Source organism: Anser anser (assembly GCF_964211835.1).
Source record: "Anser anser genome assembly, chromosome: 26".
NCBI lineage: Eukaryota > Metazoa > Chordata > Aves > Anseriformes > Anatidae > Anser > Anser anser.
Genome location: NC_139747.1, coordinates 4,837,608 through 4,860,352, shown reverse-complemented (window position 1 = coordinate 4,860,352; position 22,745 = coordinate 4,837,608). Strand labels below are relative to the sequence as shown.

The window sequence follows — 22,745 nt, the reverse complement described above, 5'->3', positions numbered from 1 at the left end:
AGGGGGGGCGGGAAGAGCCGGAGGGTGGGCGGGGGCGTGGGCGGGGCTCCGGCGGCGGGGGCGGGGCTTGAGCGGGAGTGGGCGGGGCCTGGGCGCGGCGCGGCGGGGTCGCGCTGCCGGCGGTGGCACGCCGCAGACGGGCGCCGCGCCATGGGGCCGTTCGCGCTGCTCGCCTTCGGCCTCGGCCTCCTCCTCTTCTTCGCCCTGCTCCGCTGGGTCAGGGCCCGCGGCCCCAACCCCTTCGCCGCTGACGCCCGGCGCCCGCCGGCCCCGCTGGTCACCGACAAGGCTGCCCGGAGGGCGGTGCTGAAGGCAGGTAGGGGTCGGCGTCCCGTCCCCGTGCTCCCCGGGGCGTCCCGGGATAAGTCCGGACCCCCAGCACCCGGGACCCACAGCCCCGGGATGTCCCGGGACCTCCAGAACCCAGGACTCCCATCCCTGGGATGTCCCGGGACCCCCATCTGCCAGGCGCCCAGTCCCCGGGATGCCCCGGGACCCCCAGAGCCCGGGACCCCCAGGACCCCTGTCCCCAGGATGTCCCGGGACCCCCATCCCTTGGGACCTCCATCCGTGGGATGTCCCGGGACCCCCATTCCCCAGGACTCCTGTCCCTGGGATGCCCTGGGACCCCCATCACCCGGGTGTCCCGTGCCCGGGATGCCGCAGGACCCCCCGTCCCCTGGGACCCCCATCCCCCAGGTGCACCATCCTCAGGATGTCCCGGGACCCCCATCCCCAGGACCTCCATCCCCAGAGCCCCTATTGCCCCCCCCCGAGTGCCCCATCCCTGTGGCATCCCCCCATCGAGATTTCGGGAGCCCCCGCTGAGGACCCCGCTCCCGCAGTTTTCTCGGCAGACAAAGTCCCCGCGGGGCTGGATGCCATCGTCATCGGCAGCGGCATCGGGGGCCTGGCGGTGGCCGTGCTGCTGGCCAAGGCCGGCCGGCGGGTGCTGGTGCTGGAGCAGCACGGCAAGCTGGGGGGCTGCTGCCACACCTTCAGCGAGAAGGGCTTCGAGTTCGACGCTGGTAAGCGCGGGCGCGGAGAGGGAGATGCTCGTACGGGGCGGGAACCAGCCCAGGACCCAAAGCCCTTGGGGGGGAACCCGGGGACGCTGCCCCCACGCAGGGAACCGGGGTCGCAGTGTCATCCCCAGCACGCACCCAGCACTTTGCTGGGACGAGTGGTGGCGTCTCGTAGACGTGCCCTGCCCAGAAATTCCCCTGCTGAAAGAGAGCACGGCCACGGTGCTGCCGTCGTGACGCTGCTGTTGCGACATGCCCCGTCGCTGTGACACAGCCACATCCCTGTGGCACCCCCAGTAGGGGCAGGTCCCCTCAGCACGCTTCTTCCAGCGAGACAAAGTCGAGCTCTGTGCGTCTTGCAGCGTGCCCAGGATTAATTATTGACAGCAGCGTGGCGAGGAGGGGAAGTTTGTATCAATGCGTACCAAAGTTCCTGAAAAACCACCTCAAAATGCAGCGTTAGCACGTGGATTTCCTTTTGAACATGAACTCTGCCCCAGCAGCGGGAGGCTGTGGGCACCCTGCCAAGCCCGGAGGAGCCGGGAATTTCACAGGAATGCGGTGCGAGGAGAATAAACCCCGAAATAAACAGAATAAACCCCGAATCCCCCCCCAAACGCCCCGCCGTGGCTTCTTGCAGGGATCCACTACGTGGGGGAGATGCACGAGAGCCGCATGATGCGCTTCATCGTGGACCAGCTGACGGAGGGGCAGCTCGAGTGGGTCCCCATGCCGGCCGCCTACGACGCCGTGGTGCTGGGGGAGCCCAAGCGCAGCAGGGCGCACCACGTCCTCACGGGGAGGAAGGAATACTTCGATGGCTTGAGGAAGCGCTTCCCCGGAGAAACCGCCGCCATCGATGAGTTAGAGCAGCTCACGCAGGTACCGGGGGCACGGGCTCGGTCACATTCCCTCCGCTCGCGGGGCCGTGGTTGGGACGCTTGGCTCCGGTTCCTCACTCTGGAGTCACGCAGGGGAAAGGAAGTTCTTCCCCTTTGCTGCCCTGGGGACAGCTTTTTGGCGACCACACAGCACAGTGGTGTTGCACAACCTGCCTCCGCGCAGAGCGTCACCGTCCCAAACACTTCAGGAGAAAAACCTCAAAATCTCCATTTTGTACCCCAAAAGCCCTGCATCGCGCACAGAGCTTTTAACCCATCTAAGGACACCCTGGATGTGCTCAGAGCAGGGCGTGAGCAGTGAAAGAAAGGAGAAAAATCCACTCCGTGCCCAGCCCCTGGTTGTTTGCAGCCCTGGCGGCCTCCCCCAGCGCGGGGAGGGTCGGGGGTGCGCTGTGACAGCCCCCCTCTCTCGCAGAGCGTCAGGGGAGGGTTGAAAGCCGTGGGCGTGCTGAAGCTGCTGCCCCTGCCGCTGGCCCGGCTGCTGTGCCGCTCGGGGCTGCTGCCCTGGCTCAGCCCCTTCTGCCGGATGGCTTCGCGCAGCCTGAAGGATGTGGTCGACGGCCTCACCGCCAACGCAGAGCTCCGCGCCATCTTCAGCTACATCTTCCCCACCTACGGTACGGCGCCGCAAGGCCCGGACACCCTGTAGGGGTGAAGTTAGATCCTTTATAACAAAACCAACCCCACCCCCAACTCCTGCTCTGCTTTGCTTTTTGGATGCGTGCCGGACAGATCCCAGCTCCCCGAGCTTGGCTTCGCATCGCGTCGCTGCTGCCGAACCGCCCGGAGCCCTCGGTGCCATCCTCAGCGCTGTCACAGTGTGCCCCTGCCTGCTGTCCCCTGCTCGCCTTCATCCCCAGGGCTGTGGCTTTTCCTCTGCATCCTTCGGCTTCCCAGCAGGAATCCTGTACGCGAGGGAGAAGCCGTCCTGCGCTAACCTCCTGCTTGCCTCCGCGCTGCAGCCTTGGCACAGCCCTCCTGCCCTGAACCTTCCTCTTGCCCCGAACCTTCCTCCTGCCCGGCTCCGGGAAAATGCTCCTTACGCTCGCCCTTTTTCCAGGCACGCCCCCCTCGAAGGCCAGCTTCTCCATGCACGGCATCCTGGTGAACCACTACCTCTACGGCGCCTGGTACCCCAAAGGGGGGTCCGGGGAAATTGCCTTTCACACCATCCCCATCATCCAGAGGGCCGGGGGCAACGTGCTGGGCAGGGCGCCGGTGCAGAGCATCCTGCTGGATTCCCAGGGCAGAGCCTGCGGTGAGCGATGGGACAGGACGGGACGGGATGCGCAGCTTCCCCCGCCGGTGCTTTTAACCAGAGCTTTTTTCCCCTCCTTGCCTCTCCCCTCCAGGCGTGAGTGTCAAGAAGGGGCAGGATCTGGTGAAAATCTTCGCTCCCACCATCATTTCGGACGCTGGATTATTTAACACCTACGAACGGCTCCTGCCGGCGGAGGCGCGGGCTCTGCCTGGTAAAACGCGACGGGAGCAGCCCTGCGGGGGGGCGAGAGCTGCTGCCTCCAGCGCTGGGTTTGACTGGGATTAGCGCAGTAATCCCCTCTCAGCCAGAGCATCCACATCAGGAAGCAGCTTTGTAATTCTTTGCTAGGCACCAGCAAAACCCAGCGGTGATCCGAGTCCCTTTGCAGGGGCTTTATCAAGGCTAAATTGGCTTGCTGGAGCTGGCATCGCTGCTTGCTTGCTGCTAAAAACGTGGCACAGTGCCCAGGAGCTTGTGAAAGCTGGTGAAACTCCTCCAAGATGAGCTTAGCGCTGCCACAAAATTCCCTGCTGTCTCGGTGGGAGCTTTCTGGACAACGATATTGAACAAGCGTTCAGTGTTTGCAGAGCGGGAGCACAGCTGAGTCACAAAAAGTAGTTAAATGCACCGAAAGCTCATGCCAAGGTTACCCTAAGACCTCTCCAGTAGGACACAACGGCTCTGCCACCGTCTGTACAGCTGCCAGCTGCCCTCCTGCCCCTCGGGGACAGGAGGACATCACTTTTGCAAGCCGACACAATCAAGGGGAGCAACACAGATCTGACAGGGGCTTCCTCTAGGAAAGGAGAGGCTGCCACTTCCCCGTAGCTGAGCAGCCAGGAAAATACTAATTTTCCACTTCTTTCCCCCGTATCGCAGAGATCCAGTCCCAGCTTGGCATGGTGAAACACGGAGACGCGAGTTTCAGCGTTTTTGTAGGTCTTACGGGCTCGAGCCAAGAGCTGGGGCTGGAAGCCACGAACTACTTCGTCTACCTAGGAAATGACCTGGATGAAATGTACGTTCGCCCTCATCTCCGACGTGCTTCGCTGAGCGTAGGGAGATAAATTCCTGGGTGGTAGCTCGGAAAATGCTCAGAATGCTCTCGGCAGATCCTCGCTGCGTGGTGATTCGGCTCTGGCAGGTGTTCGCAGAAAGGCTTGCATGAACCCGGCCCCAACCCCTGTGTCTCTCTGCAGAATGAACCGGTACCTGACTTCATCCAGAGACGAAGCCGCCAAGAACATCCCATTCCTGTTTGTCACCTGCCCCTCGGCCAAGGACCCCACGTGGGAAACGAGGCACCCAGGTGAAGGCTGAAGCTGGGCAGCGACTCGAAACCTCTCGCTGGGTTTTGGTTCGTTTGCCGACTGCGGTTGAGGAGAGTTTCCCCTAAAGCAGCCAAATAATGCCCTGGGGGTTTGGAAATAAGGGGGTGCGAATTGGCTTTGTTCAGGGAGGGGTCTGAGGGTCTCCGGCGCAGCCAGAAGGTGCTGAGCAGCTTGCTCTGTGACGAGGGGAAAGGGAGGAGAGGCTCCATTTGGTGACTACACCAAGGACATGGGACCACAGCTACCTGGACACGTCCCAGACGTTCATGGGATTATGGGGGGGCTGGGTTGGTGGCAGCGAAGTGGTGGCATCGAGGGGGCAGAGGGACACAGGCCAGCCTTGTCCTGCTGCAGGTAAATCCACACTGGCCATCGTGACCTTTGCCAAATACGAGTGGTTTGAGGAGTGGAAGGACGAGCAGGTCAACAAACGGGGAGATGCTTACGAGGACCTGAAGAAGACCTTTGTGGACGCCGTCATGGAGGTTGTCTTCAAACTCTACCCCAATATTGAGGACAAGGTGAGGAAACAAGGGCTTCACGGGTCCTCCAGCTCCTTTCCTGTGTCCCGTCTGGGTCTGCTGGGTCCTGGGTGGCACCAGCCCGTTCAGCAGCCTCCTGACCGTGCATGGTGCAAGGGGGCTGGCTGCTGTCCTCCGGGACCACGCTGTGCCCAAACTTGGCCACGAACACCACCCAGGGGCTGCAGGGAGCCTTGTCCCAGACCGTGCCCCATGTCTGGGGGCACCAGACCCCCTTCGCTATCGTGCCTGCCCTTGTGCCCTGCAGATCGAGTACATCTCTGGAGGGTCGCCCCTCACCAACCAGCACTACATCGCCAGCCCCCGGGGGGAGATCTACGGCGTCGACCACGACATCGCCCGCACGCAAGCCGAAGCCATAGCCGCCATGCGGCCACAGACGGCTGTCCCCAACCTCTACCTGACAGGTACCACAGCCCCTGTCCTCGGGTGAGGACGTCCCCAGGGAATTGGGGTGGGAGGACAAAAATCTTCAGTCCCCCAACGGCACGAGGGGACGAGCCACCTCCGGGCCGTGGGGTGCCGTGAGAGCTGCTGGCACGCACTGAAGCGCATCGCCGCTGCGATGCAGGAGGAAAGGGCTGGGCGCCCCCCAGCTCCGGGACACGGCTGCCCTGCTGGTTTGGTTCCACTGGGCAGGATGAAGCCCGTTCCTGCTCTCTTCTAGGGCAGGATGTCTTCATGTGCGGCTTCATGGGAGCCCTGCACGGAGCCCTCTTCTGTGCCAGCGCCGTCCTCAACCGCAACGTCCACCTGGACGCGTTAAGGCTGAGGAAGCGCACACGGGCCACCACCAACGACAAGAAGAGAGATTGAGGCCCGGCGTCCCACCAGTGCCCCCTTCCCCTCCCAGCCCAGCAAATCACCCTCACACCACGGCTCAGTGGTGGCTTTGGCATAGGTAGCGCATCCTCCTCGCACACAGCTCCGAAGGATGGAAGGCCAGGAGGAAGCTGTTGCCGAATCTGGCCGGCTTGCCTCGGGTCCTGCCCAGCTGGAACACGCCTCCTTCCACCACAACGCACACCACCACCCGGTCCCGGCTGCCCTTTTGAAGGGCAAATCCCTTTTCCCAGCACTGGGGACACGAAGAGCTGACACGGGCAGCATTGGCCAGGAGCAAAGTTGCAGCACTCCCCAAAAATGGGGTGTGCCAGAAGGCAGAGCCCAGCAGCTTCCGCCAGCAGCACCCTGCACAAACCTGCCCAGGCAGCATCAGACCCGTTTGCTGTCAGTCCCTGGGTGGGTGATGGCTGCATCGAAGCGAGGGCAAATCGTCCCAAGCCAGGGCAAGCCCCGTCACTGCGTGTTAACGAAGGCACAGGAGGCTCAGCGAGGCTCTCCCCGCGAAGGAGCCCGCTCCTGGCTGCAGCCCTCGTCCTGCAGCCTCGCGGCTGCTTGCTGCCAGCAGAGTTCAGCGGGTCAGCAGAGCAGGCGTTGTTGCACGCCAAGTGGATTGATTAAAGCTGGATTTAAGGTTACTGAGGAGCCACGGCACGCAGTGCTCTCCAGCTCTATGGGGCGTCCCACGGCGTGCCTTGCTGCGGCGGTGTCGCACGCTCTGCAATCCCACAGCCCTCGGTCCAGTGATGCTGCAGAAGTCGGCGCTGCTCATCACCTGAGATGTGTGATGGTGCCAATCCCCACTCCTGTAGAAGTAGCAAAAAGCCCGGCCTGTCTGCTGGCCGGGAGAAGCTTGGGCACACGATCAAAGCCCTTTCCGACCGCCACGGTGCTGGGAAGGGAAGCACATGAGACTAAATAAAAAAGCCTTGTGATGCCATCAGTGCCTCGTGATGTGGGAGCAGCAGCGCTGGGGTTAGGGTGGCGTGAGGGGGCTGCTTGCATCCCCCATGGGACGCAGAAAGGGCTGAGCAGAGACATCCCTGCTCTCCAGACCTCTTGGCTCAGATCCCCCCAGCTGGGTGGCAGTGAGCAAGGACAGTGGTGGGCTCTCAGGGCTTCCCACCAGCCTGGGCAAGCTGGGGAAGGAGAGAGCTGTGCTCCTAAGGAGGGGGCCAAACCCCATCGCTAGGGGCTGTCCTGCACCAGCACGGCCTGCTTACTGGGACAATAAAATAACGGGGCACCACAAATGGGTGCCCCCAGCGCGTGGTGCCCAGCTGGCGAGTGCCTCCCAGTACCAGCAGGGTTAGCTAGAGCCGTGCCGGCTGAGCAGCCTGGCTTCGTGGACTTCAGCCCCCAGTTAAAGTCCTGCTGGGAGCCCACGGGGCAGCCGGAGGGGGCAGTTTTCCGGCAGCCTGCTAGGGAGCAGGAACCAGACGGATTTGGGGGGACTGGTGTGAGGGAGAAGTGAACTCCACGTGGGAAAAGCAGGGGAAGGAGTTCCCACACCACAGGCACGTCTCTCCAGCCCTCTTTTCCCCATCCCATGCAGGGAGGTGCAGGTGAACATCCCCCTGCCCTTGCCAATGACCCCCTTGGACCAAAATCCTCTTTTTTTTTTTTTTTTTTCCCCTCCCTGCGTGGCACAGGCTGAACAGCGCTCAGCAAGCCCAGTGGCAAACCGTGGCCATCTCCTGCCCCAGTGACTCATGCCCAGGTGACATCTGGCAGGCGACAGGGCACTGCTCCTGCCTTGCCCTCCTCCTTCAGCCCACGCTGGCACTGAGTCGAAGGAGCACTCGGGGCTCACCGCCAGCCTGAGCTCCCCGCTGGGGCCGTGGGGGGGGTTTAGATGCCACTAATGTGCCCGAGGGGACGCCCCAGCATGGCGCAGGCAAGGCAAAGCCGGGCTCTCATCATCGTCAACACCGATTTCTGCAGCAGTACCGGCGATGAGGCGCTCGGGGCCCGGAGAGGAGCCAAGAGGGAAGCGGAGAAGATTTCGAAGGCACTCTCAGAGCTCAACTACAAGGTGAAGCTGATGCACAACAGCACGGCCAGAGAGATGGAAGACCTTTACCAGCAAGGTACGCGCCCCTGCGGCACCGTCGCGCTCCCCAAAGCCCAGCCAGCTCCTGCTTCCCACCTCTGCCTCTGCCCAGCTTGGTCTGAGCACCCTGTGACAGCCGAGTCGCTGCTCAGCGGCAGCTGGGGACTCACCCCACAGCCAGACCCAGGCCCTTTAGGGTCGCCCCACCACGGGGGCTCAGATTTGGATAGGCAGGGGAGTCCCCAGCACACTGGGAGCTGCCCAAAGACCCCAAATCGTGGCCATGGATGGCAGAGCTTAGGTTCGGCTGTGCCCCCACAGAGTGCAGCCGCGAGCACGGGGATTTCTTCGTGAGCATCATCTCCAGCCACGGAGAGGAGGGGGCCGTATTCGGCTCTGACTGCAAACCTCTTAAGCTGACCCGGATCTTCCGGATTTTGTCACCGCAGAATTGCCCGGTGCTTGCCGAAAGACCTAAAGTCTTCTTTATCCAGGTAACGCAGCTGCTGGTGATAATTTGATCCCTTTTTGCTAAGATTCTGCAGTTAGACTAGCACAAACACAAGCTGTCAGCCTGTATTTGGTTTAACTGTGGACTTTGCTACCCCTGTGCAAGCTCGGTCTCTTCTTCACCCCCCCCCAGCTCCCCCCACAACCCACCGCCCCTCTGTTTTTCATGCTGATTTTGGGGTCTCCTTGCTCACTGCACTATCCCCCCCCAGACGCCACCAGGGTGTGGATAAATCAGTAAGAGTTGCCTTCAAATTCCATCACCGTGCCCCCCTCCTGCGGTGGGGCTGGGAGAAGCGCAGGAGGGGCCTGGTGGTGTGGAGGAAAATCCCCACGCCTGGTCCCCTGGGGACTGGGAGCGTGCCCTGGCAGGACAGCACTGGGAGCTGGAAGTGATCGGCTCAGGGAGGATTAGGCTAGCTCCCTGAGGAAACAGTCAGTCTAGCAACCTGCAACCTTGACTGATACCAGCTCTGCCGCTCAAATATGCAGATACACAGAAATCTTCAGCTGAAAGCGAGTGTAAATTACTCACGGTGCTCGCTTCCTTCTGGTCAAAGGGCTCAGCACCGTGCAGGGCATGGTGACGACCAAGGACGTCTCCAACAGCCAAGCCAGCAAAACCGGGGACCGGTGCGGGCCCACGCTGACACCTCGCCCCGAGGGCTGTCCTCCCTTTGGGCTAACACCCCAGGGCCGTGCTGGTCCCCTTGGCATCACCGCGACTCCGGGTGGCCTTCACCCACCTCTCGTTCAGTGCAGCTCCTTTGTGGGCAGCCAAAGCGAGGATTTGCCGCTGGGGCTTTGTAGCACAAGGGGATGCGATGGGTCCTCAGGGCGGGCTCGGCGGTGCTGGTCCTCCTCCAGCCTTCCCCAAACCCCATCCCTGGAAGAAAGCAACAAAGCACCGCATGGAATCAGCAGCCACACACAAAACGTTGCACTCCAGGAGGAGTCTGCTGGCGCTTTCCGAGCAGACTCAGGGGTCTCTGGGTGTATTCCTGGAGCCCCAAAGGGAACCAGGCTCACATAGGGAGGAGAGGAGGCAGCAAGGCTCATGGGGAAGGGAGGCTCAGCAAAGCTGAGCTCGGGCCTGGATGGATGGGGAGGGAAGAGCCTGGAGAGGAGCCACGTGGGGCCTGGGGAGCGGGATGGAGTGCAGAGTTCTCCTGGGGGTGCTGCAGGTCCACAGGGGGGCCCTGAAGACCCCAGGAGCTCTCTGGGAGCAGAGCAGGGGAAGCCAACAGCCGTGGTTCTGCCCACAGGCCTGCCGGGGGGGCACGCTGGACCAGGGGGTGTTTTTGGAGACTGACGGCGGGCAGCCGGAGCCATGCAGCTTCTCAGAGTACCTCCGCATCCCTCCCAACACCGCCGTCATGTTCGCCTGCAGCCCGGGTAAGGAAAAGCCTCGTGAGCTAAAACCTGGAGGAGACACGGCCGGGTCCAACACGTCTCTCCTTCCTCTGCAGGCTACGGGGCCTTCCTGAACCCCTCGGGATCCAGTTTCCTGCAGGCGCTGCTCAGGGCGCTGGACGGGGAGGAGCGGAGCCTGGCCCTCAGCCGCCTGGCCACCCGGCTCAACGGGGACGTGGCCCTTCACTTCCAGGCCCGGGGCACATACGAGGGCTGCAAGCAGATGCCCTGCTTCGTCACCAACCTGCCGCGGGAGGTCTTCCCCTTCTCGGCCATGTCTGGGAGCCCCTGGCTCCTTCCCAGCCTGGCTGCGCAGGGAGGGCCGGAGGAGGAAGAGCAGCAGCCTGGCTGCAAGAAGTCCCTGGCTACGTAGTTGGGGGGCGGGGAAGGGGAAGTTGTGGGAAAACCAGCAGAAAACCCCTCTGAGAAGGTGACCTGGGGTGTGCCAGAACCGCCTGGGGGAGTAGCACCAGGAAGATCTGGGCCAGATCCTTCCCATGTTGGAGGGAGCAGGGTCTGAGAGCAGGGCTGCCCGAAAGAAGCCCGTGATGGCAGCCCTGAGCCCCGGCATGGCTCCAGCAGGGCTCTTGGACCTGCTCAGCCCCCAGCTGTCTCCCACGGAAGAGCTCCAGCATTGTACACTCTATCTTATCTCAGTGAACCTGCACGGGCCATGGGACGTGGGCTTTTTTCCTGGAAAAGGAAAAGCTGATGTTTACCTGCCCTACCCACAATGAAAATACTGCTGCTGCGGTGTAAAGATCACCTCAGGCTCGAGCTGTTTGTTCATAAGGCTGCTTCTCGCTCAAGGCTTTAAAAAATGAGGGTGCTCAGTGGGACTTGCAGGCTGGGGGGTTAACTTGGGATGGGGGCCGGGGTGCGGATTTGGGAGCTTTGCTCAAGGCAGGGCTCAGTTCACGACCGAGAACTGGCTCTTTGCAAGCCTCCTGTTCCACGGGTTGCACACAGGGTGGGCTGGGACACCCCATGGGATGCGTGCAGGGGGCTGGGTGGGCTGGGACACCCCATGGGACCGAGGTGCTTGCTTGACCTGCTCCTCCTGCACGTTCCTGGGTGTCTGAGGCACTGCAGCAGGCAGGGGATGCCCCCACCCTCGCCCCAGGGCTGAGCAGATTTGTGCTCCCACGTTAACTCCTTAACTCCGCCGCCTCCACCCTGAGGGCCTCTCGCAGAAAACCTGCCTGTATCGGTATTTCTCAGCTTAGCCCCGCATAACTGGGCTCCGGTAAACAGAGCCCTGCCCAGCTCGCAGATAATTTGTGTTTCACTAAGCATTTTGCCCTCCCCTGGACTTTGAGACCTCCATGGGCGTGCGGTGTCACTGCCCCGACACAACCCCACGCTCAGCATTCACCTGGAGCCTGGGTCGCCACATCGCAGGACCTGCTAGGGTGCTGCTTCCCTCTACCTGTAGGAAGAAAATAGTTTTGAGGCCCTTATGGCACCCCCAAATCAGGCTGGAACTGAGCAAGGCGGTTGAGGAGTTGTTGGAGGAGCACAACCCTTATTTCTTTGGGAAATCACCCTGAAGACATGCAGCAGAACAGCACTCATCTCCTCGCAGGAAGGTGTGGAAGGGCACTCCGCCTGACAGCCCACCATGCGACCAAACAGAATTTTCATTTTAATTCCCTGCTTTCACCCTTTCTTTTAATTCTCTCAGCAATGGGGTCAACTAGGGGGAAAAAAAGGCAAAATAAAAGCAGCCCTCCCTGTTCCTCCAGCCCGTCCCTTGCACACACCGCAGGGTCAGCCAAGCCGGAGGCGAGCGTAGCAGGGCGGATTTTCTCCTTTCAGAGAAAAAGTGGAGGACAGGGGAAAGTTTCTTCCATGTGGAAGCAGCTGCAGGTGCTACCCCGAGGTGCCCTCAGGAGCGGCAGCTCAGGCCCGTGGCAGCTTCTTCTCCCCGTTCCAGGCTGGTCACCAGCAGCACCCCACACAGCCTGGCCCTGATTCCCTTGGCTCCCTCTTTCCCAGTCCATCCCAGTTTCAGTTGCTGCGCTGGGTCCTGCTCAGGGAGCCTCCCTGTGGGAGAAGGAGGGAATGCAGCAGGACAAATCTCAAAGCATCGCTACTGCAGCCTCAGCTCCTCGCTAACCCCACAGCCTGCAGCCTGAAGAGGGAACCAAGTCAGCAGGCAGGGAAGCGCCTGCTGATCGCGAAGCCGACCGTGAAACCGTCTGGAAACTTCTCACACAGGCTGGCAGCTGAAGGCTGTCTCGGCTCTTTCCGGCTGCAGGGTGCTTGGTGACACGCCGTCTGAGTTTACCTGTGCGAATCGAGGCTCCCCCACAAAGCTTAGAACATAAATCACAGCTCGAAGACTTTGTGGGTTTTCTAAAGCTTTTTTTTTTTTTTTTTTTTTTTGCAAAAGGAGGAACTAACCTGCACCGTCGCTGCCAGGTTTCAAAGACCAGGCAAATAACGCATGCAGAAAAAAAAAACAGAGGTGAAAACAGCATATTTTTTAAATCATTTATTGACTTTATCACACAGAAAAAAGTACAAAGAAATATAAAAATTCTGATCCTTCAAAGCAAGGTGCGTTGCACTGCAGCAGAAAACAAACCATTTGCTGATTCAAACTGGCAAGGCAGCTGGCCTAACAGGAACGTTTGGCAAAAATTACGTACCGACAGATACCATCCATTCAAAAACGTCTTGTGTCCAAAGGGAAAAGGTTCCACGCACCTTGACCAGTTCGAAACGCATTGCATAAATTCAAATTCCATTAAAAACAAAACAAAACAGAAATCAACAGAAGTCATTCCCAGAGGTTTCACGCCGTTGGGGTACGGAGGCTGCTGCCAGGAACAGAGGGCACCTGGGAGCTGCTGGGCAGGAGGAGGCTGAGCTGCGAGTCCCCCGCTGCCGCGCGAGCTCTGCCGGCCGAGGCTCCTGCCCTCGGTGCTGGCTCGGCCTCTCGGCGCCTTCCCGCTTTGCCGGAGCCACCAAGCAAGGCGACAGCTCCGGCAGAGACGTGAGGTTCGATCTCGGCAACCTGGTAAAAAGCTCGTGCTGCTCTGCCCGGCACAACCTGACAGTGGAACAGCGACTGAGACGCCTGAGGTACAGCGGCCCTGCTATCAGAAGCTTCAGCTTGCTACCAACAGCCCAGCGCTCTCAACGGGGGTGGGATTTCCACCAGAACTCGGAGTGATGGAGGACTGAAAGACATCTGAAAAAGCTCGTGGGATATAAAAGCAAGCAAGTTGTAGAAACGCCTTTGTAAACTATTCTTCAATGCTTTTTTTAAAAAAAAGAAACAGGACAAAGCAGGAGCACAGCACAAACTCTAAAACTTCAGGAAGGAGCAGCTCAGACGCACGCGCTATTTCACGTCTTGGCAGACGGTTTCCCCCCGCTGGCACTAGACAGAAGCCCCCGCCTCCCACCCCGCATCCTGTCCGTACACCGGCCGCCCGACAGCGCGCCTGACTTCGCAGCCGGCATCTCTCAAACAGCGACGCCTTGTTGCGCGAGCTCCCACCCCTCCCAGACAGCGCATGTCCCTCCAGGGTTATGTTCCCAGACTTGTTTTCCTTTCTCTTCCCCCCACCTCCCGCTCCCGCTCACCAAAATAGCTTCTGCAAGTACTTTTAGCATCAGAAGTTTGCTACGAAAACCTTGGGAGCTATTTAAAGTCAAGAGGGACTTTCTCCCGCTCTCCCTTTGTGCTGGCTGACAGCTAGGGAAAAAAGGAAAAAAAAAAAAAGGATTTTTCTCTTAAGTGGGTCAAGCTGTGCACAGAGCCCCCCCTCTCCCCTCTTACAAGAGGAATGAGCCACAAGAAAAACAGAACAGAGCTGCAGCTTTCATCTCCAGGCAAGGAAACCAGGCCCCTGTCAACGTGACTATCTGTAGCGACCGCAGGCAGATCCCCGTTTGTCCACAGCCTCGGGAGGCTGCAGGAGGGCAGGCCTGGTGCCGCGAGGCGCTCCTGCGGCCAGCGGAAGGGAAATCGGCCCCCGAGCTCAGCGGCTCACACGGGGACAGGATTCTTCCTGTGCAGTCAGTCGGCAAGGGGATGACTCACGTACGGTCGGCAAGAGCTTCGGGCGTGGAAGCTTACCCGTGTGAAGAACTCCAAATGCGTCGCGCTTTTCTTTTTTCTGCCCACATCGGGGGGGAAAAAAAAAGCACAAAATAACAAGCTGGCAGGCACTTCGCGCGCCCTCCCAAAATGCCCTGTCTCAAACAAACATCTTTGGAGTAGAACTACAAAAATAAGAACAGCGTCACAGCTCTAACTCAGCGATCAACGTGTTTTGCAGCCTGAAATACAGCCGGTACGTCCCGGGCCCTGGTTTAAGTGCTCCACAGTGATACCGAGGCAACCAGCTCGGCGCCGAGCAGCTGCCCGTGTGTGTGCATTCAGCGACACAAAACTCCTCAAAGCAGGGGCTGGCAGAGGCGCGTGAGCAGCCACGATGCCTCCCACGGGCAGGGCACCTGGCTCGGGAGATGCCTCCACGCAGGAGCCACGTGGAGGCAGCGCGCCCCGCCGTGGGCAGCGACGGCTTCGGAGGTGGTGCTGTGAGCCACGAGGTGCCCAGCACGCCGCGACGCGCCCACCTATGTGCAGTCCCAGGACCGGCAGCTTCCTCACGCCTCAGCGGTCTCGGAGCCGCGCTTCTTCAGCGGGAACCGACCCACGGACTCGGGCACAGCGAGCCCCACGATCGACGCGGAGGCTGGCTCAGCGCCGCAGAGAAGAGCGCTGAACGCTCACGGGCCTCGGCGCTGCGTTTCTGAGGAAGGGGGCTGAAGGGCTGCGAGTTTCGCCCATCCCAAACGCTGCCGGATTACCGCACACCTCGCGCTACCACACGGCGACATCCTACAGCAGGGAGGAAATGAAGTCTCTCGAGTCCGCCACAACTCGACCGCAGCGATTTGGCACAGGGCTCCGTAAGCCTGAGCGGCCCCTTCACAGCCTCCAACCGAACGCCACCGTCAGGGCGAGCACCCGAGCCGCGGGGACTGCGAGGGAACGAGCCGCGCGGAGCGCAACCTCCACGAGGCAGGCAGAGGAAGTTTAAGCTACAGCAAAAGGGCCAGGGACAAGCTCCAGCACCTCCCAAGAAGCGCGTTACAGAGAAACCTCGATGTCAGACCGACATTTTCTTCATCACAGGGAGAAAGAAAGCAGGAAAATCAAATCAGGGTCCGTGGCGGATGATTTCCAAGCTAGTGCAATCAGCCTCGCTCTGAACCTTAGCATCCAAATAGAAAGGACAGAGGAAGAGATCTCTGTGCTGGTTTCAAAGGCAGCTCTAGGACTCAGAGGAGACAACCAGATGGCTCATTTCGCAGGCAGACTTTTTTCAAGAGCAGACGTCAGTACAGTAGATGGCCGATTCCACTTAAGTCGGACACAGGAGTTCTGCCAGGTGCCGGGAGCTGGCTTTTCGCGCGCCACAGACAAGAGCCTGGACGCCTGGGCAGAAAAGCAGCTCACCTTCAGGCAGCTGGGGCAGGAGAAATGCATTTTAAGGAAGTGAGAGGTTTAACGTTACCAAGGTGCAGGTGCAGAACTAGAAGCATTTCTCCTTCCTGTTCTCTGAAGTCCGAAGACGACAGCAAAGCTACGATTCAGAGTGCTACAGCAGGGCAGTCGGTGGGGTCCCAGGATTCCAGTGCCGGGCATCCTTGTTCCATTCGACACCTGAGGAGGAATCTAGATCTGGAAAGGCAAAACGAGAGGTTTAAGCAATTACCCTGAGAAAGCACCAGGCCTTCAGAGGGCCGAACCTCGCTGAGGAACTTTCAAACAAAAGCCGAGCCCTTTCCAACTGCCCGGCCACCTGACCGCACCCCAGGGGCAAGTCAGGAAATTCCTGGCAGGGCAAACAACTTCCCCAAACCCTGCGGAGGGGAAATGGGGAGGTTTGAGCCGGCAGATCAGGCAGGCCTTACCTTTTGATCCAGCCTCTGGTAATCGCCAGATTTGGGCCGTCGACCACCTTTCGATCTTTTCCCTTCCAGAGCAAAAGCGATGATCTTTGGAGAGAGAGAGAGAGGCAGGGCCAACGCGGGCAGGTCAGTAAAAACCAAATACCTTCTTCTCACTTCAAACAGAGCCAAACTTCTGCTGAGCTAAGGACAAGCTCCACTTACCTCCGTCTAAAGCCCGTGTTTCATTTGAAAAAGCACTCGAAACAAACAAGTGTCATAATTTAAAAGCAGCTAAGACTGAAAGCAGGCAATGAGGAGCTTTGCCTAACAGGCAGAGAACAGTAAGAAGCTGTTCTCTTTTCCCCACCTCAAAAATAGCTCTGCAGGAGGGAAAAAGCAGCAGAGGACAACAGCTCTGTCCTCTGAGCTGCGTCCCTCCGTGCACTGCTATTTAAAGACGAGTCTTTTGCAACCTGCTACAGAAAACTCCTCGTCTGTGAGAGGCACGGGGTAACTTCACACGTCGTTTCCTTTCCTCCTCTCCCAGCTCCATTTCTCGGAGCTGAAAATAACTGCCGGAGCTGAGGCCACCCGATTTCCATGGAGACCCACCTTCCTCGTCACAACTCCCCTCTGTTCATCCCAAAAACCCGTCACAACACCCAAATTCATCCCAAAAACATGCCACAACACCCAAATTCATCCCAAAAACCCGTCACAACACCCCTCTGTTCACCCCAGAGCTGCTGAGACCGGGGCTCAGATCGACATTAACCCTCAGCGACATTAATGCTCAGCGAACGGGAGGCTTTGGCAGGAAACCAAAGACAAAAACCAGAGCAGCAGAGGGGAAAGGGCTGCAGCCGAGCACGTCCCAGACAGTCTGGCAGGAAGCTCCCAGCCCACAAGGTGCGGTCCAGGTGAGGAGCAGAGGCACTCACCTTGCGCTTGTTGTGGTAGGCGACGTACAGGGCAGCGACAACGATGGCCGTGGTCACCAGATAGGCAAAGAAGTGGCTGTTCTCCGACTGCTCCCTGGGAGCGGCGGGGATGCTCTTCTCTCTCCCCTTACTAACCGAGGAGCCCCCGTTGCCGTTCCCACCCCCACCCTCTTCCTCTTGGAGCTCCCCGCTGTCTGGAGAGCCTTCGTTGTCACGAAGGGGTACGGACGACTGCGACGATGGGTTTTTCTCTCTCTGTGAGCCCGTCTGAGCGCCCTGGCTGCTGCCTTGCTTGTTGGTGTCGCTGCTTTCCTGCCTGTCGGTGTGCTGCTGGCTTCCATTTTCCTTCACGTTGCTCTCTTCCTGGTGGTTGCCAGTTTGCTGCCTGCTGCTGTCTTGCTCATTTTTGCTGTTTTCCTGCCTGTTGTCATCTTGCTGCTGGTCCTTGTTTTCCTGCCTGTTGTCGTCGCGCTGCTGGTCCTTGTTTTCCTGCCTGTTGTTGTCTTGCTGCTGGTCCTTGTTTTCCTGCCTGTTGTCGTCGCGCTGCTGGTCCTTGTTTTCCTGCCTGTTGTTGTCTTGCTGGTCCTTGTTTTCCTGCCTGTTGTTGTCTTGCTGCTGGTCACTGTTTTCCTGCCTGTTGTTGTCTTGCTGCTGGTCACTGTTTTCCAGCCTGTTGTTGCGCTCGTGGTCCTTGTTTTCTTGCATCTTGCTATCTTGCTCGTGGTCCTTGTTTTCCTGCTTCTTGTCTTGCTTCTGGTCCTCGTCTTGCTGCCTGTTGTTGTCCTGCTGCTGGGCATCGTTTTGCTGCTTGTTTCTGTCTTCCTGGTGGTCACCATTTTGCTGCCCATCACTGTTCTCCTGCCTGTTGTTGCCTTGCTGCTGGCCGCCATTTCCCTGGCTGCTGCTGTCTTGCTGCTGGTTGCTGTTCACCCCCCCGTTGTCTTGCTGCTGGCCACCGTTTCGCTTCATGTTGTTGTCTTGCTGCTGGTCGTCACTTCCCTGCCTGTTGTTGCCTTGCTGCTGGGTGCTGTCTACCTGCTTGTGCTTGTCCTGCTCAGTGTTGTTTTCTTCCCCGTTGCTGCCACGACCGTCGTTGCCGCCACCCTGCTGGGTTTTCTTCTGTGTCTCGGTGTCATTGACGCCATTTGGCTCGTTTTTGCCTTCTTTATCTTTGCCGTTCTGACTGCTGCTGTTGACATCATTCTGGTGTTGCCCACCAGTGCTGCTGCCATGCTGCCGGCGATCTTCGTCACTGGTGTTGTCGTTGCCCTGGTGCTGGGTGCTGCCGCTCTGCGGCTCCCCGTTGTTGCCTCCCTCACTCGGGGGATTGCTCTGGTTCCCGTTACCCGTGTTCTGCTCCCGTTTTACCTTTCTGCTGTGGGCTGCCAACAACTCCGAGCTCTCCCCCCACGCTCGGTTCCCGCCGGGCAGGCCGTGGCTCCCGCCGGGCCGGCTTTCCAGCCGCTCGGGGGCACCGGGCAGCGATCCCTCAGCGATCCCGGGGGTGCTGCGGGCCTCGGGGAGCTCCGCGCCCTGCCCCGCACCTGCAACGAGCACACAGACCGCCGTCACCGCCCGCAGCCAACGCTAAAAGCTCCCGTGCGGCAGCCCCGGCCCGGGGGACGGAACGGGGCGGCCCAAAGGGCCCAAACCGGGGCGGGCGGCCCCGAAGCCCCATACGCAGCCCCCCGGGGGGCGAAAAGCCGAGAGTCTGCACGTACCCCAGCGGGACCCAGCCCCCCCCGGGCTCCCCCTCGCGGTCCCAGGGCCCCCGCTCACCCCCGGTCCCGGTCCCGGCGCCGAGCAGCAGCAGCAGCAGCAGCAGCAGCCGCAGCGCCATGGCAGCCCCGCTCCGACCACCCGGCCCGCTTCCGCTTCCGGCCAGGCGGCGCCGCTTCCGGGAGGAGATCTCGCGAGAAGGGGGCAGGGCGAGAGGGAGCGGCCAAGAGCCGCGTGCGGGGCGGGGCTTCGTGTGAGGCGGGGCGGGGCTTGGCGAGAAGAGGGGCGGGGCTAACGGCAGGGGCGGGGCTGTTGGGCGTGGGCGGGGCTTGTTGGTGGGGAGAGCGGTGGGCGTGGCTTTGTGGAGTGGGGGCGTGGCTTAGCCGGAGTGGGCGGGGCTTATCGCCCTGCGGGCCTCAGCACGGCGCGCTCCAGCCCGGGCCGGAAGCGGCGTTTTGGGGCCAAAGCGGCCGGTTTTGGGGCCGCTCCCGGGCCCCGTGTGGCTCCCAGGAACTGGCGGGTCACGTCCCGCTGCGCCTCCCTTCCCCGTTTCCGTATTTCCCCTGGGGTGTGCTCGCTGCGCCCCCCGTTGCACCCTCCAGGCAGGCACTCTGCGTTTCCGAGGATATTGCCCCAAACCGGGGACGGTTCCAGGGCCGAGCCCCTCGCTGCCGTCACCCCCTCAGTGCCGTGGTCCTGCCGCTGCCATCACTCGCTGCCTTCCAGCCCCGCGTCACCTCAGCCGTCCAGAGGTGCTCTGGGGTTGTCTCCTGCCAGGCACTGATGTCTGGGGGCTTTTTGGGGGGGATTCCGGTAAAATAAAGAGTTCCAAACGTTCCTGGGTCTCGTGTTCCTCGCTGCCACCCGGCGAGCTCGGCTCTGTCCCTCGGCGAGGGGAATTGGGCAGGGGTCGCATCGTTCTTCGTGAGGTTTCACCCCAGCTTTCCCTGCCCTCCCCAAACCACGACTTCTGATACCGGGCCTCCAGGCGTGTGAGTGGTGCCGCCGAGCCTCCGCAGTTTGATTTATAGGCACAAATCCCAGCTGCCCTCCCGCTCAGCTCGCTCCTTCCCCTTTGGACCAGCGGATTTGCCGAGAAGAGCCTTCAGGTGTCTGACCGCGCCAGGCCGCGCGCGCTTCCCGGTGTTCCCTCGGTGTCCCCGGAGCCATCTCGTCCGTAACGCACCCTCCTGCGGCGCTGAGCACTGCTGAACCTTCAACGACCAGCAACAAGTCCCACGTGCCTCCAGAAGGAACCGCAAGGATGCCACAAATTCGTTAGCCTCCCCTGTTTAACGCTGAAAAACAGAAAAACAGCACAGCATCATCCAACATGCAAACCGAACGAGTCCTGCGCAGCGCTAATGCTTTGGGGAATAATCCCGACTTGGCCTCGGAGCATGATGGATTATGTGGTTGATTTTTCTTTCTTTCTTTTTCTTTTTTTCAGCCCGCTATTCAATTCAATGCATTCCAATAATCCTAACGGCTCGGTTCTGCCCATGCCTGCCTTTCTAAGGAGACAGAAGAACAGTTGGCCCGATGCTTTTGTTGAGATTTAAAACAGACAAGCGAGGCTATTTCGCATGCCCAGCCAATTCGGCTTTCACTCACACCCCTGGAAGTCAAGAGTAACTGAACCGAGGCCAAGTTCCTCTGGATTTACAACAATATATCTGGGAACTGAATTCTGCCCAAATACCGAGCGCGGGGCTGACATCAGCGCAGCGCCGGGTGGCTCGCACCGGGCTCGCTTTCCTCCGACCCTTTTCTTGACTGAAACAAGATAAAAAGGATGGCGAGCGTGCCCGGCCCCACGCAGCAAGGAAGACCGCAAGGCCACAGAGGAAGAGGAGGGCTGAGGGCCGCTATCGCCGTCCGCTGCAAAGCAGGAGGAGGAAATTCCCCTTGGGTCCCACCCAGCTGCTTCCCAGAGCTGCTTCCCACTTTCCAGGGAAGAGCCAAGAGGCCGAGAGCCGCCAGGACGCACGGATCCGTCCTGCCCTTGGGCACCGAGCGCTCCCCAGGCCCGGCGACATCGCGGTGCCCGGCGCTGACAAAGCCCTCACCTTGCCACAAGTGTCTGCGCCCCCTCCCCTGAGGGCTGATCCGGTCAGGATAAAGGACCGAAAGGAGAAACAATTAGCAAATGGAAGAATTTAACGACGCTAATTAAAATGTATTAAGTGTAGCCACCGCCTCTGCACCAGCTGCTTTGGCAGGAGCCCGGAGCCCGCGGAGCGCCGGCCTTGCCCCGGTGCAGAGCGGGGAAATGGGACATCTGGTGTGCACCCCCCGGCCCCTCGCGAGGAGCGGGCTCGAGGAAGCCTTTGCTTCGTTTGCTGCTGCTCGCCGGGTTCGCGGCGGAGCCCCTAATTAGCTCCATCTCTGCAGGAGACCCCTGGGACCTCATTAGGCATTTCAATTAGTGAATAGCCAGAGCTGCGTCGGGAGAGGGGGCTGGGGGCCGCTGGATCAAGATGGCTGCAATTAGGCAAGCGGGCGGAGGTGACAGAAGTAACCCCGCTTCCCAAAATAAAATAAATATTTAAAAAAAAAAGCAGGGAAAGCACCAAGCTGGCTCCCAGATGCTCCCCGCGCTCACCAGAGCTCTCCGAGAAGTTTGCTCCCAAGCTCTCGACGAGGCGTTCGCCAGCTCCCAGCAGGAAGACACAATGGCTGCAGTGAGCCCAGGGAAAAACGTCACCCTGGTGGCGAGGGGACGGGAGGGACGCGCTGCCCTCATCCAGCGCCTGGTGGCTCAGTGGCATCCGGAGCCAAAACCGGGACAGCGACGGGGTCACCGTCACGGGGACGCAGTTGTCCGATGCAGTTGGGATGTGTCCTATGAACAAGCAGCCTGCGAAGAGGTGTGGAGCGGTGGGTGCCCTGTGTTCTCGGGGTAACGAAGGGAAAGAAATCAGGAATCTTTGGCCCCAACCTTGGGTTTTGTTTTGCTTTTGTCACAAGTTCAGTAAGTGAATTCTCTTAACGGGGAAATAGCGCGGGAGCGCTGCCCGGCCCCTGTGCCCAGCTGGATCTCGGCTCCTAGCTCGGAGGACGCGTTAGGCATCGGCAGAAATGCAGCCTAAAAGTTGTCCCAAAAAGAGGAAGGGGACTACGGATGCCTTTGCCACAGCAGCCATAACCGAAATACGCCAGCCTTTTTGCCCCAGCTGAACCCCAGAATTCTTCTCATTGAAGCGCCTCCAGGAGGATGAAAAACCTTTGGCATTTTTTTGAACATTTTATCTCACGTTTTCACCCAGCCCCGTCGCTGCATGACGAACGTGCGGATTCCCCGAGCAGCCCGGTTAAACCAGGAGAGGTTAAACCAGGAGAGGTTTAACAGGAGAGGTTTAACAGGGGAGGTTTAACAGGAGAGGCTGCTTCAGCGTGCTCGTCTGAGCCCAGAGCAGAGTGTAACCGATCTCCTCCTCGTCTCCTCCTCGTCTGCAGGAGGAGCAGAGCCACGAGGGCTCTCCTGGGCCGCGGCGGCCACTTGCTCCTCTTCCAGCAGGGCTAATCCCAGCCCAGCCCAGCTCAGGAGCACGGCAAAAGCATCGGAACAGATGTTCCTTTTCTGTATGGGAAAATGCCGAGTAAAACAAAGAAATATTCTCCTGCTGAAGACCAACATCTGTTTGAAGCTGTCTGGCTCCGGTTCAGACTTTAATTCTTGTGACAGGTCTCTTCATGCCTTTAATTTCCCATGAAATCTAATTCAAGAAGTTGTTTGTCTGCAGCCTGCTCCCGGTGTTGGGGAGAGCGAGGCCGCATGCGATCCAGACGTTCCTTGCAGAAAACCAGTTTTTTGGAACGGCCTTTCTAAAAAAAGCCCCGTTTTGCCTCTTTTCAAATTACGGCCCCGCACGTTTTCGGCGACACCCTAATCCCCTCAGTTCTGGAGCTCGCACGGCCGCGCGACACGCTATCAGGATGCCATCAATTAAAGCGTCGTGGCCGGTCCTCCGGGGTGCTGCTGCGGAGGCGTCGTGCCCTACCCCGTTTCCGAGTTTGTTCTTCGAAAGCGAAGTGTTTAAACAATTCTGCGCGTGGAATGGAAACGCCTCCCGAGTCCGGGGCTGTCTTGGGTGCGAGGGTGAACGGAGATGCTCCAGGCACCTCCTCGTGCTCAGAGGCTTTGGTGGTGACCACCAGGAGCTGGGGCTGCTGCAGGCTCCTCTCGCTGCTCGAGGCTCTCGGCGAGCCGGGCCCCCTTAGAGCAGTGATTTGGGGAGCTTCCAGCCAGCTCCGAGCTGGGGCTGGCTGCGGATTTAAGCTGT

At 60.0% G+C, this 22,745-nt stretch overlaps 3 protein-coding genes across 4 annotated transcripts; 2 read left to right on the top strand and 1 right to left on the bottom strand.

Annotated features, from left to right (window-relative positions):
• The first annotated feature begins 27 nt into the window (after window positions 1-27).
• RETSAT (retinol saturase) lies at window positions 28-6,844 on the top strand. The gene is made up of 11 exons (XM_083811910.1): window positions 28-316; window positions 846-1,028; window positions 1,666-1,907; window positions 2,343-2,544; window positions 2,988-3,185; window positions 3,280-3,399; window positions 4,068-4,206; window positions 4,388-4,497; window positions 4,874-5,040; window positions 5,309-5,468; window positions 5,729-6,844. Exons 1-11 carry the CDS (start codon window positions 151-153, stop codon window positions 5,875-5,877), a joined length of 1,836 nt encoding a protein of 611 aa, XP_083668036.1. The 5' UTR covers window positions 28-150; the 3' UTR covers window positions 5,878-6,844.
• A 150-nt stretch (window positions 6,845-6,994) lies between these two features.
• On the top strand, window positions 6,995-10,876 carry LOC310886820 (caspase-7-like). 2 transcript variants are annotated; one of them, XM_083811918.1, is made up of 4 exons: window positions 6,995-7,994; window positions 8,279-8,451; window positions 9,733-9,862; window positions 9,981-10,876. In XM_083811918.1, exons 1-4 carry the CDS (start codon window positions 7,760-7,762, stop codon window positions 10,304-10,306), a joined length of 864 nt encoding a protein of 287 aa, XP_083668044.1. In that variant the 5' UTR covers window positions 6,995-7,759; the 3' UTR covers window positions 10,307-10,876. The 2 variants fall into 2 exon arrangements, with proteins under 2 accessions (XP_083668044.1, XP_083668043.1); XM_083811917.1 differs by having other exon boundaries at window positions 9,937-10,876.
• Window positions 10,877-15,011: 4,135 nt separating this feature from the next.
• TGOLN2 (trans-golgi network protein 2) lies at window positions 15,012-18,709 on the bottom strand. The gene is made up of 4 exons (XM_083811744.1): window positions 18,520-18,709; window positions 16,741-18,284; window positions 15,821-15,904; window positions 15,012-15,587 (listed from the first exon to the last, which is right to left on the bottom strand). The coding sequence occupies exons 1-4, from the start codon at window positions 18,578-18,580 to the stop codon at window positions 15,582-15,584; spliced, it is 1,695 nt and encodes a 564-aa protein (XP_083667870.1). The 5' UTR covers window positions 18,581-18,709; the 3' UTR covers window positions 15,012-15,581.
• Between the last annotated feature and the right edge of the window lie 4,036 nt (window positions 18,710-22,745).

Bases quoted from the DNA above. Each gene is read 5' to 3' on its own strand.
- LOC310886820 (XM_083811918.1), top strand. From the start codon at position 7,760: ATGCCACTAATGTGCCCGAGGGGACGCCCCAGCATGGCGCAGGCAAGG. The intron at 7,995-8,278 runs GTACGCGCCCCT...GTGCCCCCACAG, and splicing joins GGAAGACCTTTACCAGCAAG to AGTGCAGCCGCGAGCACGGG. The intron at 8,452-9,732 runs GTAACGCAGCTG...TTCTGCCCACAG, and splicing joins CTAAAGTCTTCTTTATCCAG to GCCTGCCGGGGGGGCACGCT.
- TGOLN2 (XM_083811744.1), bottom strand. From the start codon at position 18,580: ATGGCGCTGCGGCTGCTGCTGCTGCTGCTGCTGCTGCTCGGCGCCGGG. The intron at 18,285-18,519 runs GTGAGCGGGGGC...TGCTCGTTGCAG, and splicing joins CGCCGGGACCGGGACCGGGG to GTGCGGGGCAGGGCGCGGAG. The intron at 15,905-16,740 runs GTGAGTGCCTCT...CTCTCTCCAAAG, and splicing joins CCTACCACAACAAGCGCAAG to ATCATCGCTTTTGCTCTGGA.
- RETSAT (XM_083811910.1), top strand. From the start codon at position 151: ATGGGGCCGTTCGCGCTGCTCGCCTTCGGCCTCGGCCTCCTCCTCTTC. The intron at 2,545-2,987 runs GTACGGCGCCGC...CCCTTTTTCCAG, and splicing joins CTACATCTTCCCCACCTACG to GCACGCCCCCCTCGAAGGCC. The intron at 3,400-4,067 runs GTAAAACGCGAC...CCCGTATCGCAG, and splicing joins GGAGGCGCGGGCTCTGCCTG to AGATCCAGTCCCAGCTTGGC.